The sequence below is a fragment of the Coturnix japonica genome, chromosome 4 (genome assembly GCF_054131305.1).
Source record: "Coturnix japonica strain WE chromosome 4, WE-NBRP24, whole genome shotgun sequence".
In the NCBI taxonomy this organism is placed as follows: domain Eukaryota; kingdom Metazoa; phylum Chordata; class Aves; order Galliformes; family Phasianidae; genus Coturnix; species Coturnix japonica.
Genome location: NC_140666.1, coordinates 68452970 through 68469107, shown reverse-complemented (window position 1 = coordinate 68469107; position 16138 = coordinate 68452970). Strand labels below are relative to the sequence as shown.

General features: G+C 42.6%; 1 protein-coding gene across 5 annotated transcripts in view; it reads right to left on the bottom strand.

The window, feature by feature from the left end:
* TEC (tec protein tyrosine kinase) overlaps nucleotides 1-15417 on the bottom strand; it is a 34905-nt gene extending 19488 nt beyond the window's left edge. For 2 of the 5 annotated variants that reach the window (XR_014945979.1, XM_015862164.3), the window contains exons 1-3: nucleotides 15158-15417; nucleotides 10624-10784; nucleotides 1897-2079 (exon numbers count right to left, since the gene is read on the bottom strand). Coding sequence is in view for 4 of the 5 variants with exons in the window: in XM_015862164.3 (XP_015717650.1) it covers nucleotides 1897-2034 (138 nt within the window). In the remaining variant the exon portion in view is untranslated. Of the gene's footprint in view, nucleotides 1-1896; nucleotides 2080-2166; nucleotides 2213-10618; nucleotides 10790-15157 lie in introns of those variants that run through there. The other 3 variants (XM_085547216.1, XM_085547217.1, XM_032444377.2) reach the window with 3 other exon arrangements.
* Nucleotides 15418-16138: the final 721 nt, after the last annotated feature.

Below are 16138 nucleotides of genomic sequence, written 5' to 3'. Positions count from 1 at the left end.
TAACTCAAGAAGGGTGAGGACAGGGAGGAAATTCATGTCTCCTTCCACAGCTGGGTTGTGTAGGTGTAGCGTGTAGTTTCACACCAACAGTCCTGACCTCAAGCTGGAACATTTCAAGAAGCTACTGTCCTCACAGCTGAGGGCATGATGTCCTACTCCATCTCACTTCAAGCTAACCAGCAGTTTAAACCTCTTCTCGGACAGATACATCTTGGAGGCTGGAGGCTATTAACCTGCAGGGCAAAGGGAAGCTGGAAGTGGTGATTTCTTGAAGGATAACAGCTAGACCTGCAAAACCTGTTAGATACAGTTCTGCTTGGACTGAATGTAAGCTGATACGCACACCCATACAAAAAGCATGCGAGACATGTTCCAGAGGGCTTCTTAGCCTCCTCCTACTTTTTCTTTGAGTCAAAGGGAAAGGAAGATTGGTTGTATTCTAAAGTAAATGCATATTTTAATGCAGGAGTCAGTGAAAAATACACACACACACACAAAAACAAATCTGTTTCTTGTTTATAATCCTTAACTTTACCCAAGCTACCTGCAAAAAAAAATGGCAGAATGAAGAGCCAACAAAAAACAATTTCTGTGGAACATTTGGGTAAGATGTGACAGGCAGCTACACGAGTCTGCTGCAGTCCTCCAGTAAGCAAGCTCAGTTCTGCAGCGAGCCCTGGCTCTAGCAGAGAACCACATTCAGCCAGCCTTCTTCACTAGAGGTAAGACATCCAACACAAGAGGTTGCAGAGCCATCCCCATTACATTTTATTCACTGAACAACTTTCCTGTGTGTAGCAAATGGTCTTCTAGATATTGCAGCCATTTTGATCGCAGTGACAAATCTGGAAGGGAGGTTCTGCTACATGGAAGATGTGACCTCAGCGCTAACGGTGTGATGTGATACTTCATGATGATCCTGATGAAACTGAATCCAGATCTCCTCTGAAAAATGCTGATCTGAGGATTTGCCTAGTGTATACTGTTGACCTGTCACGTAACTGAATTTACATTGAATGTACATAGTGATGGGTTGTTAGTGCTGCCAAAGAAATCACTTCCAGCTTCACTTCATGTTGCTAGGCTGTGTGATCCATCCTAATTGATCATCCATCCCTAGTGAACTTGGTCTGCAGTGCCTACCACATACTCCCTGCTCCTGTTGGAATTTGGATTCCTGTTATTTCCCAGCTGGGGAAGGAAGCTCACATTCTCATTGCCGTGTACAAGTTAGGGCTGACCAGCCCAAACTGGAGGAGAAAAAACAATCAAGGCTTTTCCCCTAGCAGTGTAAGAAAGTCTATTTGAAAAATCTTCCAAAATTTACGTAAAAGAAGATCATACGTGGATAAGAGCCAAATAAGAGCAATAGCAAAGTTACAACAAACTCTTTAGCGAAAGCATAAGAAATTCTACTTGAGAACCAACTGAAACACTAAAATGTAAATTTCTTACAAGAAGCCTTTCTAGCACAATATCCAAGAGGCCAGGTTCAGAAAGAATGATGCTATAACCAGTTAGGAAATAATTATTAACAGTGAGGGACAAATGCCAGCAATAAAATTATGCCAAGACTCTTCCACCTGAATGATCCAGAAATAAAACCATCAGAGATGACAGAGAAAGGAAACAGCTCATAACAACCAGCTCTTTTATCTTCTAATTGGCATCCTGGCTATGTACTACCACCCCAATTAGGAACTAGTTTACACTATCAGATACATATTCGGCACTTCAGTAAACACACATTATTCATAAGAGAAATGAGAAACAGTGGTTTATGCTCATTGCCACCCAGCCCATCCATCCCTGACAGTATGATATCCCGTAGGGAAAACAAAAAGCTAAAAGCAGACAAACAAAGGCAGTCCATTGCATGAAATCTGCATCTCCTACCTCTGCTCGACCTTCATAATAAGTTAACATAGAATCTGTAAGTACAAAAAGCCTCTCTTTGTAGTTTAAGGGAGAAGTCCTCTTCTTCTGCTGCGACCTTTTAATCAGTATCTCTTGTAGAATAGCAGTCATATTCATTTCAGCCACTTGTCACCTCTGATTCTAGCCATTGAATATCAGTTCCTGTGAAGATGAGAGAAACAAAATCATTAATGTCTTTGAAGGATCACAGCTCTGGAGATTTCTGTAGTGAAAAGAGCTTCTACTTACAAACGAAACTAACTGAAAATACAGACAACAGGAGTCCATGAAGCACCTGGAAATTCACAGAAGTTAACTATTACACAAGAAAGTTCAGGCATTGCCAAAAGCTGTACATGGCCAGGATGAAATAAAGTACATTGCAGTCTGCCTTCCTCTAGGTGAATTGGACTCAATGATCCCTATGGGCTCTTCCAGTTCAAGATATATCTGACAGGATAGGATGCTGATGAAGAAGATAAAATTGGACAAAATAACTATTATGAACAATCTTTTTTTGTTTTCCCTCTTCCTCTGATACAGGTATGCACATAAACTCATTGGTCATCTATCACACTGCATTATTGAGAGGAAGATGAATTTTGGAATCAGTAATTATTTTGAGTGCACTATTTAATTACCCAAGGTGCCACATTCTGTTTATTATCCTTCCAAATACAAATTCACAAGCTTAAAGAGAGAAGGATACTACTGAAATTACAAACACTGTTCCAAGAATTAAAGGTTAGTATTAGCTTTCAGACCAGCTTAACACACAACAGACTACTAAGGTTCCTGTCTCTCTCTCTCAAATCAATCAGTGTGCTCTCCATAGCACAAGTTCTCTATTGGCACTTACAACAAAAAATTCTCTTTGAAATTGCAATATCAGAAGTCTAACCTGGATACAAAAAGAATCCGACGTTAACTCTGATTTCAGATCTCTATATTGATAAGGTTAAAATATTTTATCTCACAGCCAGCCCTCTTTAGTCAAATTAACATTACACAAGAAACAAACAAAAAGATCTTTTGAAAGAATAACGGGTTAGAAAAGTAAAATATAATTGCTCAGTGTCTGCACTTGGTTGCTACAGGTATTTATCTGCATTGAGTTACTGCTGCTATAGAGATCACCACAGATTAGAATCAGATTCCCAGGTCAGGAAAAGCTATCTTTGAACCTTCACTCCACTCACAAAACCTGCTTTTTCACATCAGTGTCTCTGGCCACATTTCCATTAGTAAGGCTCAGGACAACAGAATTCTCACCTATAACTCTGAAAGTTCTTTTCCAAACTTCTCAGAGAAGAAGCCATAACAACCACTCTTACCACTTGTGAAACCTCTACATCATTTCTTTTCTTCAGCAGTTTCAGAATGATATTCAACTGTTTCCAAACTATTCCCAAGTCCATGAAACTATCGTATGACACATTCTTATCTTGTTCCAAACAGCTGTGGGAGTTTCGTGCTGCCACCCATCTAAAATTTTCATAATACTTCCTGCCTAAGGCTTGCCCATCTCCCTGCCAACATGAGTTACATGATAACAAATACAATCTAATTGACATGTATTCTAGTTCACGACAGAAATAAGAAAGAATTACAGATGTACAAGAATTTTTAAGGGAAAATAATAAGAAACACATTCTCAGCTTCAGGCATCAAAAGGCTGCATCATTTTGCAACTGATCAGTCTTTATGTTTTAACATTCAGATATAAGGCCGTGAAGTCACCCTATACTTTTCTCACAACAAGCTGAAAAAGCTTCTAAAATAAATCTATCAGATAATAATGGTCAAGTTCCACAAAGCCATGTTTTTCCTTGTAGCTAGAGTTGCTTTTACATGCCACCTCTCTCATGTTTCTCTGGGGAAACAAGCATAAAGGGATTAGGTAACTAGAGCAGTTGCAAAATTGTTCCTGCAGTTGGGAAGTACTCCTTCCCACTCCCATATCTTGGACTGTATTCATTTGTTGAAACAATTCACCACTGCAAGCCCATCAGTGAGCACTCGAATGGATGCAAGTTCCAACAGAACCTCCAGTTAGGAAGGAAGAAGTGCATCACAATCTGGCTAGAGCTCCGCCAGCCCAGAGATGTTAAGTAACTGCTTCTTTTCAAGGCATCAAATCCATTTATCAGAGTAATAGAGCTGTTCAGAGGACTAAAGGCATTCTATAAACACACTTATTTTATTACGACAGACAAGAAAAAAGAAAACGCACCAAGAAAACATTTGTCTGCATCTAAAACAAAAAAATCAAGCCAAGCCAGAGCTCCGTCTTCTGAGTTTCCTCCCTCCTTAGAAATTTACCTGATAATTCAGGTTATTCCAAGCAAAGTTTTAACATTAGCCCGACGGTCTGCCAGTCATGACAGATAACCTGACAAATGGACCCCCTCAGCTTTCTGGCTTGGGTTTTATGTATCCTGCATGCATGTTCTTTTCACGCTTTGGGCACATCAATTCAAATTGGCAGCAACTTCAGACCTCTGTATTTAACATCGAAAACATATCACCCACTCTAGTACATTAATTAGAACACTGTAATATTCACCAACTAACTTTACAAAATACAAAGACGTCAATTTTAAGTACACAGATGGTACTTCGGAATTTAATGCAAATCTGCAACTCTTCATCAATTGTGTTGTTTTTCATGAGCTTTTTTTTTTTGGGGGGGGGGGGGGGGAGGGGGGGGGGAGGGAGGCGAAGCTGGTTGGTTGGCTGGTTGTTTTTTTCTCTCTCAAGAGAAGATTGAGAAGCCCCGTGGCTCTATCACGTGCAAACTATTTTTTAACTGACAGAAATGTAATTCTGGGTGGCAGTTTCCAAACAAATTGAAAATTACACCCAGATGTTTGTAAAATCTTAATCTTTACTTGAAAGTCAGCCAAAGTACGGATGGGCTAATTCTAAATGTAATCAGGCCCTGCGGAAAGAAAATTCTTATTTTCGTGCACCACATTCAGGTAAAGAATCAAACAGATTAAGCGGTAACTCAGTGACAACTCTTTAACTTGAGAATCTCTAAGTTAAGCATGCAGTGATGCAAAATACCCTTTTTTCAACTGTAAGCCTTCAAGTATGTCACTGCCTCAAGAAACAGCACTGGCTATTAAACAAGAAATCAGCTCTTGCCATTACATTACACCCCCGCGTTTGTTAGCCAAAAGGTATTATAAGGATGTCTTACAATTTCAAAGACTTGTAAAAATCAGCTTCATTTCTGAACTGAGGAAAGCTATCCACTACCCAAGAGGTTTGAATCTCTTTGAATGTGAACCTATTCCCCCACCTTATTTATTGCATGCCAAGCAATGATGGTAAGGCTGCAACATCTGCAAGCCTGCCCCTTTGCCACTTTCAATGTTTGCAAAAAGTTTTTGCTGCTTTTCACCACGAGCTGTATAAAGTTTAACCTCTGCCTTCATCCACCCTCTTCTCATCTCAGAGCAGTAACAATAACGACATGAAAAGGTGATGCCTTATGTAACTGGATGAAGGGGTCTTTATATACATAGACAGAAGGTGGTTAAAATCATCATATTCATGGGAAAGTAATTTAAAACATACACAAAGCAAATCTTTAGCTGTAAGAGAACCTCACATCTGACAGAATGATTTTTTAGGCTTGAAAAATAATTCTGTAGCCACAAACATAATGTGGCTTTGTATCATCTCTGCTCATTCTAGCAGTTAGCACATCTAGCAGTTTATGGCTGCTATCAGTTCCATAAATACTGTTGATATTCACACTAGCTACTAATATAAATTCTACTCCAGCATCCAAAGTTACCATGTCATTTTTGCTGTAGATGATGGCTAGCTTTTAGGCAATACATCACAACTGCACAGTGCCTCCCACACAAGAACCTCAATCTCTAACCTTTTGCAGGCAGAACTGGCCTTTACTGAGAGGCTGTGGTTTTGGGCTTACCAGAAGCCATATGCAGTCTGACACTAACTAAAATATCTTGACTGTTAGCAAGGTTTACTAACTTGGCTACAGTGTGTACACTTGCCTTAGCACATAGTCAGATCAAACTTTAACAACACAGATATCCAGTTGGGCCTTCTCACCAGGCTTCCTGCAACAGCCAGAGGAAGCACATGTGAGAAAATTAGCATGATTTTAACTATCCTACATTTGATTCATGAATTTGATTGTATCATGAGGGCTTCAAGATGCTGTTGTGATCAGCTGGACTGCGGCTGGCCAGATGAGGCAGAGACCATAGGGATTTGCCTCTTCTTGGGTGCAGCATGAAGATCTGGTTAAGAACAGGAGTTCAGCTTCCTTGTACAAATGTAAGTGGAAATGTGAACGCATGAACAGAAGGGTCAGATCAGTGTTGGAAATGACAGGAGGTATGTAGCATCCTGGCCCTGCTTGTACGTTTTTATGTATCCTCAAAAAGAAACAGTCCTCTTTGTTCTGGCAAGCATCTTCAGAGCAAGGTAGAGAAGAAAATGGAAGAACTACCCCCAAACCTGCATGGCATTGGCTTAGAGGAGCTGAAGCTGAGAGAGAGCAGAGTATTTATTCCACTTGTACACAGGCTGTGCCCCCTACAGTGTCCTTGCTGGCTCCACAGTGCCAGGCAGACATTTGGCAAAGTAGAACTCACTGCCTCAGCCCTCCTCCTAAACACCCCTCCTGATAAGGATGGAGGAGGAACAGCAACACCCACTTAGTAAAAACACAGGCAGAGATGAGATTGGCAGTGGAAATGGGTGATGCTGGTGGAAAAGCTTTTCTTCCTTTTACAGGAAGCTGGAGATTAACAGGGATTAAAAATTAAATGTTCTGCTCAGAGGTTTAGCTTAATTCTTCTGTTCAGGGACTCCAAAGCTCACCATTAAGTAGCAGGTGAATTGCTACTGTACACAAAACCAGGAAAAACAAACAGAACTGACATTAACAGTGCCTCAAGCAGATCTTCTGACCTTTTTAATTTCATTAAAGGGGAAATTTTAATTCAACCTCTTCATAAGTTGAATTTGGTTTTCCCTATGTTACATAATCTCAGGTGAGCAATTGGTATATTACAGCACAAATAAGCTCAGTTTATTTTAGTAGTGTGTGCCTTGACACGTAATAACTAAAATACCATAATTCATACAAACAGTGCCTTGTTTTCTATACAATGAATGCCTAATATTTCTAATGAAACTTTGCTTTCCAACTGTAATGCTACAATGTGATGGAAAGCACTGCAATGATAGCAGGGTAGCAAAGCGAGGATATGCTCAATGCATCAGCCATGGACACAAACAACAGAAAGAACCTGCTTACTCTTGGAAGGCTTCCATTAGGCAGGGATCCCCAGTAAGATACCCTTGCTTCCACTGCCAACCCTTAAATGAGGTCTGGGAAAGGGTGGATCCTTGCTGCACCTCTTCTGATCACTCAGGTGTATTGCATGCACCTGAGCTCCATGAGTTGGCCCTGCTTTCCTACTAGGTGCTCAATCACTGTTTCACGCCCTGACTTAGCATCTCCACTACACCAACACAGCAGTATGAACTACCCTTTCTCTGACTATGAAGTACATTCTCTCTGCTTACCCAGTGTACATACCATGTGGCTGACACCAATACAAGTCTGCATTAAGTTCCACACAATTACAGTCTTGTTTTGCACCACTGAACTGATACACTTTTTACATCAGAGAAAGGCATAAATAAGACACATATTAACCATCTGGCACCATCCCTTCTCTTGCCTGTAAACCTTTAATTCCAAAGCTACAGTATTTCAACACATACAAAAGGAAAAAAAAACATCTCCCAGTTTTCTGGATCATTATCTGTGTCATTTTAAGCCATCATGGAAACTCAATCATCAGCTAAAGGAGTTCTACCTTGCACAAGCTTTGCCAGCGAACCTGGAATACTTCTAAGTGGCTGTCCACTGCACCAAAGGGTCATCATGGCAAAGTGTCACTGGTATGTCTATGTAGCACAGCTGAAGCAACAGAAACCCTGGGTAGGATCTTGGCTGCAGAAAAGCAGTACCAGTGCTACCTTTCATTTGCAATACTTCTCCAAATTATGCTGCACCAGCTTCTGATCCCAGCCAGCTTGTCACTAGCTTTTCTGACTCGCACTCTGCTGAAAAAACACAGATGTGTCCAAGCACGAGCATCTTGATTCACCCATTTCTCAATAAAATACAGTTTTCAAACCACGCCATGAACTGGATCGACTGTACTTTTGACAAAGAGTTTGTGAATTAAAGATGCATCTTCATATCTCAAGAACAGCACATAGAAGCAGAAGTCCATAGTTATATCACATGTGATATATATATATATATATTACTTCCCAAAATGGTTGACAGCACCTGCAACAAAAAAAAAGCCAGTGGGTCTTTCTTCAGCACCAACAGAGTGACAGCCACACACATATGCATGAGCCTCATTGCAAAGGATTAGATAGTTAATGGGAAATTTAATCCAGACCCATCTGCACTAAACTGGTTACCTCCCAATGAAGAACACATGACCATGGAAGCAAGTGCATGGTTGGGAAGAGCTGGAAGGAAGTTTTGAGGTCAGGAAAAACTGTGAATGAGTTTACATAGAATTCAGGGGAAATCTTGAGCATGCAGCTAGAAGAAGAGAGCTTTACCTCTGTGTAAGAAATGAGTTAAAGAGGAATGATTCATGTCTGTAAGTTAGGAAATAATGCAAAAATGGTGGAAATAGGTAGCTAAAGGTTATCTATAGGAAAAACTCACCAACGTTGGTGCCTTCAGTCCAGCTGGAAAATGCTGAGGCTGGTCACCCAGACCCCACAAAGAAGCATTTTCCAACAGAGATGCTGCCTTAGTGGTGGTCAGTCCTTAAATGAAGTCTAGGAGAGGTAGAGTCAGGCTCCACCCCTTCCAGGAGCACAGCTAAATTACCTTCACCTGTGCTCCCACAGCTGACCCATCACTTGCCTCAGCTGGTTAATCAGAGGTTCAGGCTGTGATTACCAGTTTGCCATACAATGTCTTCTCAGTAACAGTAGCTGTTAACAGCTCTACTGCAGGCACAAAATGACCATTGTCTCTCCAAAAACAAAAGCAGTTCAATAAAACTGCATCCTATTTTTAATTGAACCCTTCAGGTGCTTTTGGCAGATTATCTATGAAGAGCACCTTCACACTGAGCTGTAATGCTGAAATTAATGCATTCACTGCAGTTTGCTTATCAGAAATGAGTCAAGGAGGTCAGTCAGAAACTAAGCACAGCTGTGGTAGGCCCTGTATGCACCAGGACTGGTTCCAGTGTTCATACACCGGCATTTTAACAAAACTAAATGTGAAAAATAACATAATCAAGGTAACCATGCACTATGTGACAAAATGTTCATTATTAATGATAGAAATTTGCATAACACAATTTTCATTATGATGACTGTTTATTTCCAACAAAATATACCAGACATGACACTATCTTTAAATATATTTGTTAATAGGGCAATTAATATGAAAAACTCACACTCATAATAATAACTGGTTTTAAACAGAGACAGAAACAAGAACCCACGATCGGATGAAGAAGCTAAAATGATAAAAAATTGTTCATGGGTAAATGGAAATGTTTTGTTGGTGGTTTGTTTTTTTTTTTTAACACCTATTTTATTTATAGCTGACTAGCCCCAAACCTTTTCTCATATAGACAGTGCTGATATATGTAGAGCTATTCATCAAAATCATCTTCTGAGTACAAGAAAAATACTAGCCAAAAGGCAGAGGGTGGGAAATACTGCAAGTCTGCAAGTTCCTGTGTGTGAAGTTTCCCATGTATTGTTTTCATCAGGATACATAATCAAGAAAATGCAGGAGATGGGATTGCAAATCAGTGAACATTTGCACTTCAGCTGAGATATTGTACTGCTTGTCCCACATCTGGCAACTCACAGCTTCCCAAACCGTGTGATTTTCACTGTGCTTACCAAAACAGAGATGTTGGTAAGGTCTACATTCTTATCTTCTGATTCCAGTCTCTCTGACCCTGATCCATTGGATGGGTTACAAGAAAAACTTCATATAAATGAAGCTCAGACGAAACTCAACTCAGAACTCCCTCACCATCATGCCACACCCTCATGTTACTGAAATGAGACAATCCAGCATTTAGTGCTCAAATTTCCATTTGATTTGCACTCAAAATAAGTCATAACAGCGGTGCTAACAGATAGAATTGTGCATTCTCATGCTTTGTGTATGTTTGGCTGACAGATGACTTGAAGGACTGTGTTAATCTACAGCAGCTTTCCTTTTCTTTCAAAATTTAGCAAAGCCTTTCAGTTTCTGCTTTGTTCTGTACTTGAACAAGCCCTATGACACAATAAGGAATAAAAATTGAAAAAGCAAATAACAATAGTTTCTCTACATAGAATTCACACTGCTGGGTACTTTCTGCTCGGATACTTGGAAGAGCGAGACCTGAAGCTAAGCTCCTGAAGCTTTGGAGGCAGATCCTGACCTTACTTGTAGATTTTCTAAAACAGTGAAACTTTCACTTGCTTTTCAGTCTTTTACTAAGAAAGTCTCTAAATACAGGAGTGAGGACTCAGGATGTAACCTTGAATAATTTCTTCACATACAACACAGCCCAAGGAGCAAGGAACACTAAAGGACTTCAGTCTCACCACTATGAATTTTAAGTATTATCTCAAGGAAACAATTACTCACCATACCTGAAAATCAACACAGCTGAGGTAGTGCTGTCATCTTGTGCATTCCTCTTCTCTCAGGCTCTCAGTCCTGTGAGACAGTGAGCATCTCTAGCATAGAGGCTCATTACTCCACTCCCCTCGATGAAGACTCTTGGATGTCAGTGTGTTTCAGCCATTGTGAGCTAAACTGGGACAAGAGCACTCATCAGACATTACAAGGCATTTAACATCTAAATCAATTGTATTTGACTTAAACTCATTTTGAGGTATTGTACGGTACCATTATTAATGCGTGACAATATCATATTCCATTTAACCCACTCTTATCACTAATGGTAAGGCATAAAAATACTGTGAAACAGGTAACACTAGAAGCAACACTTTCACCACCTGGACTCACTGATATCCAGGTTACATGGGATAAAGGCAATACATTGTAAAGGTAGGACAAGATAGTCCTTTTCTGGCTAGATCTTAAGTTTTCACAGGGATTGCCTGCTTCATGCTGACTTCCAGGGTTGGTTTCAGTTCAAGAGTTCTATAAAAATAACTGAAGGAAGTTGAGGAATCATGCTGCTTGCCCATTACTTTATTTTGTTTTTAAATCAGCCACAGCATGTGACCACACAACTGAGTACTATCCTCTGACATATACATAAGCAAGTTGAAGAGAAGCTGCAGTGGCAGTTTGGAAATCAAGCAGTTTTAACACCAAGTTCTACATTTTCCCATGCTGGAAAACATTCTTTTAATCATCTTTACTGGATAGAGCATGGATAGCCATTTCACTTTCATAACATCCCAAGGTGTATTTAAGACTACCAGGTTTAAGAGACCTATAGGAAAGTTCAACCTTTACTGCCATACCACCAACACCTGCCTCTGGCATCATGGGTCAACAAAATAAAATAGGAGGCATTGCTTTTGGAGCAGTCACCATTTGTTCATCTCCCTACAGTGAGTTGGGTCTGCCCATGGTAGCAATTGGTAGTCATCTCCTTGTCCTTCTCTCAAACACTGATTCCTATGCCACGTATTTTCTCCCCTTCTTCCACTGAGGAGAGGAAATAAAGTGGTGTGGTAGAGTTTAGCAGCCCGTCAGGGAAACTACCACCCTCTACACCAAGAATGTGAAGCACTGTCATCATCTCACTTACACTTTAGACTGGTACAGTGAAGATGACAAAAAGATCTCCACACGTCTGCCTAGGAGAGAGTTGCAAGTACTGCATTCAGCTACAATCAAGGGGCAGTTACCATGTGTATCTGATGCTGAATTACATGGCTGCCTCACCATGGAAAGATGACTTCTTTTGCTTTGTAATGCAAGGGGCAGTGCCAGCTGCCAGTGCCCTGCACACGCCATGCTGCAAAAAGGACAAACACCACACCACTTTTTTCTGCCCTATATTCAAGTGCGAACAAGGCCTACATCCTAAGGTGTTGTTATGATTTCATCAGATCACAGCTCATAAAAGGCATGGGGTTGAGTAAAACCCCTCCTGACAGGAAACCCTCCTGTGACCTACTTGAGCACCATGCAGTTGTAGCTCACACATAGCAGAGCAATACCCACTCATACATCTGCCTGCAGCAGAAAACTGAATAAGAGAAAGCAGAAGCACTTGGCCCATGCTCCATACACTCCCAGCACATTGGGATTTCTTTTCTTTTTTTTCCCCAGCAGGTTTCCATTATTCTTTCAGGTTTTGCACTCCCATTTGAACACTGCACGCCCTTTATGGTTCTTGCAAGGAAGTGACCTCTCTATCACGCCTCCACACAAGGGAAATTGTGAAATCCTACTGTCCACCCCTCTCAGAGCATCCCTTACAATGAGGCCCTGCATTACATATCTCTACAAGAAGGCTATTTATTTTTCCAAGTTTTGTCTCATGTGGTATTTTTCCCATTTCTGCATCTTGACTCTGAATCACAGTGCCAAGGCAGGCGATGACTGAGAACTGCCACAGCCATCATAGCCACGGGGCAGTGCTGCATCATACAGCTCCACACCCCAGTTCCTCTTCTACCACTTGTGATAGAAAGGGCACATGTGGCCACCCAGACACCAGCTGCCCTCATCTACTCACTGCCTTCTTTGCTGTATGACAGATGTTCTCCAAAGCATGCATGTTTTTTGAAATATAGAAAGAAAAAAAGAAAGAAGCCATCTCAAGCCCTCTTCTCTATGTCAGACTGTAGTCCCCTTCACCCAGGTATTACTTCTCATACCTGCTGAGTTTTATACTGGCATTTTTGTATCCTGTTGCTGCAGGAGACCCACTATAGACCACAACAACTCACTTTTTGGCACATACAAGCTTGTCTCTTTTTTTAAAGCACAAGTCCAGATGCAGCAGTGAAAACATAACAGGGTACCAAAAAAGTTAAAGCATACAGAAGTAGCAAAACATCTTAGAGGTCAATGGTTAATAGAGGCTAAAGGCATTTTCCATGATCTTTGCGTTGACAGTAGGAAGCACAGAATTCCATTGTCTGATAAACAGAAAATATTTTGCATATCTGAGATATAAACATTTTTATAAGAAGCACACCATTCTGTGCCTTATCTTGTGTACTCAGTTTACCAGCTAACACAATACAGAAGGAACTAATCTATGACAGGTTACGTCTACAGTTGGCGCAGGGGGAGATTTTCCTGGTGCTTCCAACCAGTTCTGTGAAATTAACCACTTCCCAGCTATTGTAACCTTAATTACAGGATACTGCACTATCACAGCACTCCTGAATACAATGTTGTTTCGGGGCAAGATAAAATGAAAGAAAGCCAATAAAACAACGTCAGCTGTATTTCATTTTTCTCCACTCGCAGCCATTGCAGGCAGCCAGCCAGGTTATTGGATACAGTGCAGAGCCAATTCACAGGGCTGAGCACACAGCTGGGAGCTGAAATGCAGCACAACTCAGGACACAATTCTGGCTGCTTCACAATCTACACCTTCAGAAGATCAAACTCTAAAATAACATCCAAAAGGAAATAAATAAATAAATGTGCTCCTTCTATAAGTTTTGAATGGATAATAAAATCAGGTCTGGCAGATGAGAACTCGGGTTAGAAGGTGGCTCAACTGGCAATGCGTGCTATCTCTGAATGCCAGATCTTTGGCTTGGATTCTCACACCTGTGAGATGATAAAATAAGAGAGAGAAAGAATGAAGAGGGTGTACCCAGGTGCCCAGTATAAGCACACTGATTCCATTTTCAGTAGTTTCAGCAGGGAAACTCACAGAGATTATTTTGATTCTCACACAGGTTTCTGATAGAAATTTAGGAGAGCACGTAAAACACCCTTTTATTTAGGAATAGAAGTAGAGATGGGTCAACAGAAGTAGAGATGGGTCACCTTGAGCTTTAATGTCTTCAAAAGATAAAATTGGTTAGAAATAAATCAATACAATAAATAAACCTGAGATGTATGAAGACTAACAGAGAAGACTGACAATATATGGGCACTTTCCTGCTCTAGTCCCCTACAGATCACAACCATCAGAGAGCTTCAAGAAACAAACAAGATTTTATAACAGGCCAGCAACCACTGAACACACCCAGGCTGACCCCACATGGCAAGAGGCAGCCTACCACCACGGCTTTGCAGACCAGTCCCTTCCACAGCAACCCTGCATGGGAGTCTAGACAAAGCACAGGAGAGACCTTGTTGCTCTCTACAATGACCTGAAAGGAGGCTGTGGAGAGTTGGGGCTCAGCCTCTTCTCCCAGGTAACAGTGAGAGGATGAGAGGCAATGGCCTGAAGTTGCACAGGGGGATGTTCAGGTCGGATGTTGAAACATTCTCATTAAGAGTGATGATGCATTGGAACAGGCTGCCCAGAGAAGTGATGAAGTCACCACCCCCAGAGGCGTTCAAGGAATATGTTAGTGTGGCACTGGCAGACACGGCTAGTGGGCATGGTGGGGACGAGATGACAGACTTGGTGATCTTAGTGGTCTTTTTGATCCTTAATGGTCCTATAAAATACTTCTGTATGCAACAATTCATCCTTCGGTCACTGGAGAGTTAGGAGAGGAATTAAGAAGCGATGCCTCACCCAGCAGGAGCCCACACAACAGCCATCGCACTAGCCGCCCCACGCAGCACCTGAGCAGCAGCTGTAGGAGCGCTCCCACCGAGAGGGACGGCCGCGCAGAGGCACGGAAAGCACACGGAGCCGAACTCACAACCGAAATCACACACCGAGCTGAAGCAGAGCGGCTACATCGAGAAACTCCAAGTCCCGTAAACAAGGAAACACCGAGCAACCCTTTGCTGTAAACGGGACCCGCACCGCCGCACTTTGTATCATGCGAACTGTGCCGGCCGTTACCAGCGGAGGCTCCAAGCGGTTACTGCTCCGCACTTCATTTCTCACCTCCGCTCCCGCTGCTCGCTCGAAGCCGTGCGCTCAGAGCTGCAGCTGCCGCACGGCACTGGCCACCTGCGTGCAAAGCCCCCTGCGTACCCGCTAACAACTCAGCCAAAGTTTGAGCTTTTTCTTGCTGATTTTTACAGCCCCGCTCCCCGGCTCTGCCTTACCTGCGGCTCCCGAGCTCCGCCGAGGAAGGGGCCGTGGGCCGGCGGTCCGGGGTAAGGCGGAAGGCGGCGGCAGAGGGAGCGCGGGGCGGAGCGAAGTGTGGTCGGTGGGGAGGCGCACGGCGCTGCCGCAGGTGCGGGTGGTGCGGAGGCGTCTCGGTGGTGTGAGCTCCGTGGGGAGACAAACCAAGCGAGGAGGAGATGGTGAATTGTAAAGAGAGGGCGAGAGGTCCCTCCCCGGCTTTGGGTGAGCGCCTTGAAAACGTGACACGTGCTTTGGTCCTGCGTGATGCCCGTATAGAACGCCCAGGCTGGATGATGTGGTTTCTTGTAACCACCGCAAAGCTCGGGCACCAGCCTCAATGACTGCTTTCTGAGTTGTCATCCAGGCCTTTTTCCTCGCTGCCTTCCTTTATCCTAACTTTATCCATAAAAACTCTCTGCAAAACTTTGTTAAGAGATAAAGCTGGAAAAGTTTGGCTAAAGCGCGTCTCTGAATGTTTTAAAGTATGAGCCCAGAGGAAAGCAAACTGGGTCTGTGCCGCCAACAAGTGTATTGTGTTGCTGTGCCTATGCGTAATGGCTGGATCGGCACAGATGTCTTTCTGTTCAGCACAGAGGAAATGACTTACAGAGCCTTTGTTTTCACTTGGGGGATTTCCTCCAAAGCCGCGCTGCTGCTGAGATCAGGGAACAACCGGACTGCATCCCTGGTGCGTGGGGCACCTCTGGGCTGATGAACTCCTGGGCCACTGTGTGGCCACCACTTAGGCAGCCGTCCCCCAGCCCTCTCACCAAAGTCCCTCTGCCTCTCCTGCAGCTCTGCACCCTGTGCCTGGACAGCCCTTCCGCAGCACCACCCGAAATTCAAACCCTCTATATCAGAGCATTGTCTTCAAGCTCCCTGGAATCCAGCAGCCTGAGGATATGACCACTGCCCTGTTCCACGCCCATGCCCACTGATTAGCCTTTTCCTAACACCCA